The sequence below is a fragment of the Oratosquilla oratoria genome, unplaced genomic scaffold (assembly GCF_046742065.1).
Source record: "Oratosquilla oratoria isolate Oo_2021 unplaced genomic scaffold, ASM4674206v1 SCAFFOLD79, whole genome shotgun sequence".
Lineage (NCBI taxonomy): Eukaryota > Metazoa > Arthropoda > Malacostraca > Stomatopoda > Squillidae > Oratosquilla > Oratosquilla oratoria.
In genome coordinates, this window is record NW_027467743.1 from 510,979 (window position 1) to 520,000 (window position 9,022).

General features: G+C 42.0%; 1 protein-coding gene across 1 annotated transcript; it reads left to right on the forward strand.

Annotated features, from left to right (window-relative positions):
- Positions 1 to 1,911: 1,911 nt before the first annotated feature.
- Positions 1,912 to 3,320, forward strand: LOC143024008 (diuretic hormone receptor-like). The gene is made up of 3 exons (XM_076182699.1): positions 1,912 to 1,971; positions 2,442 to 2,642; positions 3,144 to 3,320. Exons 1-3 carry the CDS (start codon positions 1,912 to 1,914, stop codon positions 3,318 to 3,320), a joined length of 438 nt encoding a protein of 145 aa, XP_076038814.1.
- The last annotated feature ends 5,702 nt before the right edge of the window (positions 3,321 to 9,022 follow it).

Below are 9,022 nucleotides of genomic sequence, written 5' to 3' on the forward strand. Positions count from 1 at the left end.
TACACATGACTTACACTTGGAGAACCCACGCTGTGAGTCACGAATGAAATTATGTCTCTCGATGTGATCTCTGATTGTACTAGCAATTATTGATTCAGGCATTTTACCTATGTCAAACTGATTGGCCTGTAGTTACATATAGACAATTTATCTCCCTTTTTGAAAACAGGAACAACGTTTGCCTGCCCCAAGCAATAGGTACAAAACCAGTGTCAACCGACTGATTAAATATTTCCGTTGACTGGTCGCAGATTTCAAGTTTACTATTTTTAAGCACTCGTAAAATTTTCGTCTGGACCCGGGGATTTTGTAGCTTTAAGTCTACCAATCTGTATGACAACTTCTACCTTATTAATGCTAATGTTAGGATAGTCTAGTTCTTTCATTCTCACTGAAAATTGGATCGCAGTCAGGTACCATGTCTAACTTCTCCTTTGTAAACACCGTGAGAAAATAGTTGTGAAGCGCCTCGCTTATTTTTTACTCCGAATCTATCATGACACAGTCGTTTTGATCGGGCCTATCCTTTCCTTATTTACTTTTTTTCTGTAGAGATGAAAGAAGCCCTTTGGGTTGAATCTAGCTTGTCTGGCAACCTTAATTTCGTAGTTACGTTTCGCTGTGCGCGTGTTCTTTGTAACCAGTCTTACCATATCGTTGTATCTGGATCTAAGTGATTCCTCAGAAGGGTCTCCTGCAGAATTTCTTCTTCAAAGACCTCAGACCCTGTAGTACTCAGGTATGGAAACGTCTGTGCACATCTTCCTCAAAGACCACATGCCCTGTAGTATGATTCCAATACGAGTCCTGATATTGCCCTAAACTTCCGATTCCGATAGATAATTGATAAATGTACTTTGTTCATAAATTGACGAATAAAGTCATTACAATTTGAACCATTTGATATCCATTGCGGTACCATTCTATGTTTGATTAGTCTTAATATGTTACCGGTTTATATTCTGTGTCAGGTTAATGGGGGGTACGGGTCGATGGTCTGATGACTCTCGGGTGAGGTAACGGGGAAAAAGGTTAAGAACCCCTAATCTAAGGTATCTATACACCTAGGAATGGACACTAGGACAGGTCATCCCACGGGGTGCCATTAAGTCCTCCTAACTACACGGGGATGTCCTGTCCTAGTGTCTCTGCCTCATCCATTCTGAAATGTGTAAATAGCTTAGAGGATGTACTCTGCGTCTGTGTACTTGAAAAGGGTTCAACAAGCAAAACATTGAACATTTTGTAAAGGTTACATCCTGACATGGCTACTACTTCGACCATTTTGTTGGCAATTGCCATTTTCATTCATCACCATTCCTCTTCCTGTTTTCTTCCATTCCAGACTCCTGGAAGACCTGTGGAGTGTCCGTGGCTGGACGCCTCGCCCTTGGATTGGATGCACAGGATTCCAGTCCTCCTCGTCCTCGTCACCAACATGATCTTCCTCGTCTTAGTCATGAAGGTGAGAAGGAGGAAGAAGAAGAGGAAGAAATGTTTTCTGGGGTGTTCGGTTAGGTCAGGTTAGCTAAGGTTAGGATAGGTTAGGTTAGGCTAGCTAAGATTAGGTTAGGTATTGAGGTGGGGCTAGAATACGTAATGGATACATAAGAAACAGTTTTGAAAAGGAGACGCCTGTCGCAGAAGTGACATGGCAGAGTTCTTTTTCCGAGGTGTGCAGGTGGTCCAGAACACTTTATACGTGAATTCAGGAGACGGTGTCCACGCTATAGCCACATCAGTCACCTCAGGTCCAAGATGAGCATCGGTTGGGGGGGCCGTTACTCCAAGTGGACGCCCCAACTAACCTCTGAGCCCTAGCCAGGATTCGAAGTGACAGTTCACGTATGGTTCTAAATGGGTTAGGTAAAGAAAAAAATTATATTTGGTTTTCTTCTTTCCTTACTAGACATGATTATATTGATCGTAGCTAGAGAAGCTGGTAGCAAAATTGATGTATACAATGATTTGGTAATAAATGATATTGGATATGCGATTACTGTAGATCATTTACAAGAACAGAATATACATGACTATTGCTGAAAATTTATATTACTTACATAGCAAATTTAACTAATTGTGTCTCGCAAGGCTGTCGTTCGCTACAGTATCCATTAAGATCTCACAAAATTCACTGGAACTCTTTGTAAAAAGATAATTCCCGATTGTTTCTCAAAACCTTGACCTTTTTCGGTGTCTTTATATGGTCATTCAGCTAAAGAATAGGTTTCTGTGCTGAAGTCATCATTTACTTCCTTATATGGTCATGTAGCTAAAGAATAGCTTCACATCCACAGATGTTTGTCAGCTTCTTTGTATGGTCATTCAACTAAAGAATACTCGTACGCTGTAGGGTCATTCAGCTGAAGAATAGATTTCTGTCTCTAATTCCTTGTCAACTTCCTTATGTGGTCTAAAGAATGGCTTCACGTCCTCCTCAGGTGTTGGTACGGAAACTGCAGACCACAGCTCGCCTGGATCCTCCTCCACGCTGTGCCTCCCACGGGGTCCGTGCCCTGCGCTCCCTCCTCGTTCTCATGCCTCTCCTAGGCACGCCGCATCTCCTTCTCCTCCTCGGACCCCAGACGGGGACCTTAGGGATCTTCCTTGAGTACGTGAGGGCAATCGTGCTCAGTTCGCAGGTGAGGTTTTTTTTTCCTTGAGAGAGAGAGAGAGAGAGAGAGAGAGAGAGAGAGAGAGAGAGAGAGAGAGAGAGAGAGAGAGAGAGAGAGAGAGAGAGAGAGAGAGAGAGAGAGAGAGAGAGAGAGAGAGAGAGGGGGTGACTGCCAACTGCCGTCAGATATCTTTCGTTTCACCCGCGATGAACAGCAGCACATAACCGAGGCTTTCCTACGCGTCGACGTTGTAACTATCGTGGAACAAGTCACTCGTAACAGTGAAGTCTTTCAAATGATCAAATCACAAAGTATGCAAAATTACCACATCAGAAAAGAAACTTGAAGTCCTTTCGTATGATTACATCGTCAGATTTATTACATAAGACAAGAGTGTGAGAAAGGTTAGGTACGAAAACAGGAAGAAATGCTGACATCTGGAAACAAATGGGGGGGGCACATGTTCACAAGAAGTTCAAGACTTTACCTTGCTCCAACCTTGCACCACTATATATATAATTTTTTCAGGGTCTGGTGGTAACTCTGCTTTACTGCTTCCTAAATTCCGAGGTTCGAGACTCCTTCACAATCCACGTGGAGCGCTGGAAGAGCACACGGGACATCCCCCCGGGGTCCGCTGGATCCGTCTCCCTCAAGAACCTGGACGGGAAGCTCTATCGAGTCAACGGGATCACGTCGCGGTGAGTTTGGTGGTCGCTAGGAACAAGTTAAGGAACAAGCTTGTTCCCTCGGGTCCTTAGGGTAGAGTTTGGTCCCTAGGGAGGAGCTTCTTCCCTAGGGAAGAGTTTTGTCCCTAGGGACGAGTTAAGGGACAAGCTTGTTCCCTCGGGTCCGTCCTTAGGAAGAGTTTGGTCCCTAGGAACAAGTTAGGTCCCTAGGGACGAGTTTGGTTCCTAGAGACGATTTAAGGGACAAGTTTGTTCCCTCTGGCCCCTAGGGAAGAGTTTAGTCCCTAGGTACGAGTTTGTTCCCTAGGGACGAGTTTGGTTTCTAGGCACGAGTTTGATTCCGAAGGACGAGTTAGATCCCCAGGGACGAGTTGGATCCCCAGGGACGAGTTTGATCCCCAGGGACGATTTTGGTCCCTAGGGACGAGTTTGTGATCAATTGTAGAACCCCCCCACACACACACACATACACAGACACATATACTTCTGGTGGCGATTGTACAGTTGAGTGTTGCTGCTGCTGCTGCTTGGGTGAACATTCCAAAATTGATCATGGAGCGTCATACATAACCTAATCTGACCTCAGTTAACCTGACCTAACTTGACCGAACCAGACATTCCAAAGTTGATCATGGATCGTCATACATAACCTGACCTGAACTGACCTAACTTGACCTGATCTAACTTGACCTGACCTACTTGACATAACCAAACCTAACCTAACCAAACACTCTAAAGTTGATCATGGCTCGTGATACATAACCTAACCTGACCTCAGTTAACCTGACCTCAGTTAACCTAACCTGACCAAACCTCAGCTAATCTCAGCTAACCTAACTTAATCTAACCTCAGATCTAATCTAACCTAACCTAACCTAACCTGACTTGACCAAACCCCAGCTAATCTAATCTAACCTAACCTGACCTAGCCTAACCTAAGTTAACCATACTAAACTTATGAGTAAAAGCAGCAACGACTGCAACAGCACTGTAGGAGAGAGGCCAAACGCAGAGTATGGGATCCAATATATTTAACGTTTCCCCCAGCAGGGCTTCTTCTGAAGAAGCCCTGCTGGGCGAAACGTCAAATATATTGGAACCCATACTCTGCGTTTGGCCTCTCTCCTACAATACTAAACTTAACCTAACCTTACCTAACCTAACCTAATCAAACCTAACCTAACCAAACGTAGCCTAATCATGCCAAATCTAATACAACCTAACCTAACCTAACCAAACCTAAACTTAGCTAACCTAACTTAACCTGCCATAACCAAACCTAACCAAACCTAATCTAACCTAAAGTAACATAAACCAAACTAACCTAACCTATGCTAACCTAGCCTAACCAGACTTAACCAAACTTAACTAACCTAACCTATGTTAGTTGGGGTGAAGATTCTATAGTTGATCAGTGTGTGTGTGTGTGTGTGTGTGTGTGTGTGTGTGTGTGTGTGTGTGTGTGTGTGTGTTTGTGGGGAAACTCTGCAGTGGATCCCGAGTTTGATCCCTAGTGACGAGTTTAGGGGTCGAAGTCGTTATTTGCTGAAGGGGACATGAGGAGATGAGATGGGAGAGGTGGAAAGGGTGGTGGAAGGGAGTGGAATGACATAGCTACCTCCCTTATAAGGGGGAAAACTCTTGGTATATAGATAGATTATTTATCAAATGAAGCGGCCTTGCTGTGGATGTGCTGTGTCTTGCTGGATTGCTTCTGACCCAGGGCAGTGGGCGAGATGCAGGGATGACCCGTCATCCAGGAGGAGCCAAGATAAGAGGGAGGGAGAGGGGTGAATGGGAGTGGAGTATGTGGGGATGGAATAGGTGGGAGTGGATTTTATGCCTTTGATTTTTTAGCTACCTCCCTTGCAAGAGGGAAAACCCGTTGGTATATGTGTTATCATTATTATTACTATTATCATTGTTATTATTATAATTATTATTATTATTATTATTATTATTATTATCATTATTGTTATTATTATTATTACCATTATTGTTGTTATTATTATTATTATTATTATTATTATTATTATTATTATTATTATTATTATTATTATTATTATTATTATTATTATTATTATTATTATTATTATTATTATTATTATTATTATTATTATTATAATTATTAATATTTTTATTATTACTGTTATTGTTAACATTATTGTTATTTTTATTATCATTATTATTATTATTGTTGTTATTATTATCATGACTATTATTATTAAAGTCACGTTTCGTAAACAATGTTTAACGTCGACAGGGCCATCCTCGCCCACACCATCGGGGAGACGGTGCGAGAATACACCGAATCTGGCGAAGAGGTGGAAGGAAGTGGAGGAGGAAGTGGAACGAGAGGAGGAGGAAGTGGAAGCGGAGGAGGAGGAGGAGGAAGCGGAGGAGGAGCAGGAAGCGGAGGAGGAGGAAGCGGAGGAGGAGGATCTTCTGTTCAGAATGCGGAGGAACTGGGACCGGAGGGGGAGCAAGGGGAAGTAGCGCAAGCTCGCTCTCCGTCGCCTCCGTTTGTCTTCCCTCCGCTGTTCCCTATCGCTCCCAGGACTCGGACACACGCGTCGCCTACGCCACGGTGAGTGTTCAGTTCAGTTCCTGTCCTTAAAAAATAATAAAAAAATAAATAAATAGATAAATAAATAAATAAACAAAAATGTAATAATAATAATAATAATAATAATATTAATAATGACAATAATAATAATAATCAATGATGATAGTAATAATAATATTAATAATGATAATTATAATAGTTATTAATAATATTATTACTATTACTACTAATAATGATTATTATAATAATGATAACAATAATAGTAATAATAACAATAACAAAAATGTTCTTTATTTGTTCTCCATGTGTAGAAATTACTCTTTGAAATAGCAAACTCTCCCTTCAACGATTGTTTTAAACTTTAAACAGAATTACTAATTCCCTTTAACGATTATTTTCAAATCTTAACAGAATTACTAAGTCCCTTTAACGACCGTTTTCAAAATTGGGTAAGAATCACAAACTCTCCCTTTAACGATTGTTTTCAAATTTGAACAAAACTACTAACTCGCTTTATCGATCATTTTCAAAAGAAAAAATCACAAAATATAACTCTCCCTTTAACGATCATTTTCAAATTTGGATAAGAATCACAAACTCTCCCCTTAACGATCATTTTCAAAGAATCACTAACTCTCCCTTTAATGATAATTTTCAAATTTGGATAAAAATCACAGACTCCCTTTAATGATTTTTTTCAGATTTGAACAGAATCATTAGCTCTCCCTTTATTGATCATTTTCAGATTAAAAAAAAATCCCAGACTCTCCCTTTAACGTCAGGCTCTCCCTTTAACGATCCTCCTCCGGCGTTATCACATTGAACTATTTTTCCTCCGACTGTTGGAGCAGATTTGCAGCCCGCAGCTTTCGGAAAGGAATCTGATATTATGCTGGAGGAAAATTATTTACCTCCAGCATAATATCAAGTGACATTCTATGTCAAAGGTGCTGGAGGTGGAGAAAAAAATAGCCCAGTATAATAACGCCTTTGCTCTCCCTTTACCTCCAGCAAAACCCCCTAACTCTCCCTTTACCTCCAGCAAAAAATCCTAACCCTCCCTTTACTTCCAGCAAGGCTCCCCTAATTATCCCTTTACCTCCAGCAAAACCCCCTAACTCTCCCTTTACCTTCAACAAAAAACTGAACCCTCCCTTTACTTCCTCCTTTACCTCCAGCAAAAACCCCTACCTCTCCCTTTACCTCCAGCAAAAACCCCTAGCTCTCCTCTTACCTCCAACCAAAAAACCTAACCCTCCCTTTACCTTCCCCCTTTACCTCCAACAAAAAACCCTAACTCTCCCTTTACCTCCAGCAAAAACCCTAACCCTCCCTTTACCTCCAGCAAATCCTCCCTAAATCTCCCTTTATCTCCAGGAAAAAAACCTAACCCTCCCTTTACCTCCAGCAAAAAAAACTAACTTTCCCTTTACCTCCGGCAAAAACCTCTTAACTCTCCCTTATCTCAAGCAAAACCCCCTAACCCTCCCTTTACCTCAAGCAAAAACCCCTGAGTCTCCCTTTACCTCCAGCAAAAAATCCTAACCCTCCTTTACCTCCAGCAATATTTCCCTAATTCTCCCTTTACCTCCATCAAAACCACCCTAACTCTCCCTTTACCTTCAACAAAAAAGCGAACCCTCCCTTTACCTCCAGCAAAACCCTTTAACTCTCCCTTTACCTCCAGCAAATCCCCCTGGCTCTCCCTTTACCTCCAATCAAAAAATCTAACCCTCCATTTACCTCCAGCACAACCCCCTAACTCTCCCTTTACCTCCAGCATATACCCTAACCCTCCCTTTACCTCCAGCAAAACCCCCCTAAATCTCCCTTTACCTCCAGCAAAAAAACTAACCCTCCATTTACCTCCAGCAACACCCCCTGACTCTCCCTTTACCTCCAACAAAAAACCCTAACTCTCCCTTTGCCTCCATCAAAAGCCCCTTAACTCTCCCTTTACCTCCAGCAAAACCCCCCTAACCCTCCCTTTACCTCCAGCAAAAACCCCTGACTCTCCCTTTACCTCCAGCAAATAATCCTAACCCTCCCTTTACCTCCAGCAAAACCCCCAAACTCTCCCTTTACCTCCAGTAAAAAACCCTAACCCTCCCTTTACCTCCAGCAAAAAAAAAAAAACATAAATCTCCCTTTACCTCCAGCAAAATCCCCCTAACTCTCCCTTTACCTTCAACAAAAAAACCGAACCCTCCCTTTACCTCCCCCTTTACCTCCAACAAAAACCCTAAACTCTCCCTTTACCTCCAGCAAAACCCCCCATAAATCTCCCTTTACCTCCAGCAAAACTCCCTCTAACTCCCCCTTTACCTCCAGCTCGAGCGTGAAGATGTACTCGAGCCCGCCGCCGAGGTCTTCGCGGAGCTTTCAGCGTCTGTCACGGCACCAGCAATCCCTCCGCTTCCTCCAGCGGTCCTATCTCCGACGGCAGAGCATTGGCACCGAACTTCGATGCAACAAGGAAGAAGAAAGACACGCGTCGGGCTGAGGATTGTCTCTTCATCGGATACAAGTAGTCCCGATGCTGATCTAAACTGCCGATTCCGATATTTTTCCGATTCCGATACTTTTCCTATTTCGATATTTTTACGATTTTTTTTTCCGATTCCGATAGGACGATAAAAAAGAAAAAGAAAAAGAAAAAGAAATAACGATTCTGATAATTTACAAGTCCCAATACTGATCTAAACTTTCGATTCCGATCATTTTCCCATTCCAATACTTTTCCTATTTCGATACTTTTTCGGTTCTGATTTTTTCCGATTTCGATACTTTTCCGATTCCGATACCTGCAATAGGTTACCTCCTCATCTCACACTTATGATAGGACGATACAAAAATAGATAAACAAAAATTAGAAAATAACGATTCTAAAACGAGTTCCGATACACATCTAAATTTCCAAATCCGGTACGAATCCGATTCCGATATTTCTTTCTGATTCCGATATTTTCCGATTCCGATATTTTTTCGATTCCGATATTTTCCGACTCCGATACCTACAATGGGTTGTTTCCTTATCCACACTAACGATGGGACGATACCAATACTGCTCCAAACTTCCGATTCCGATATAGAGAACTTGTTTCCTAGATCAAATGCAGGGCCTGATAATAACCAAGAATTATAGTAACTGG

Coding starts and splice junctions, on each gene's coding strand:
- LOC143024008 (XM_076182699.1), top strand. CDS start 1,912: ATGATTATATTGATCGTAGCTAGAGAAGCTGGTAGCAAAATTGATGTA. Junction 1,972..2,441: donor TTGATGTATACAATGATTTG/GTAATAAATGAT, acceptor CGTCCTCCTCAG/GTGTTGGTACGGAAACTGCA. Junction 2,643..3,143: donor CAATCGTGCTCAGTTCGCAG/GTGAGGTTTTTT, acceptor TAATTTTTTCAG/GGTCTGGTGGTAACTCTGCT.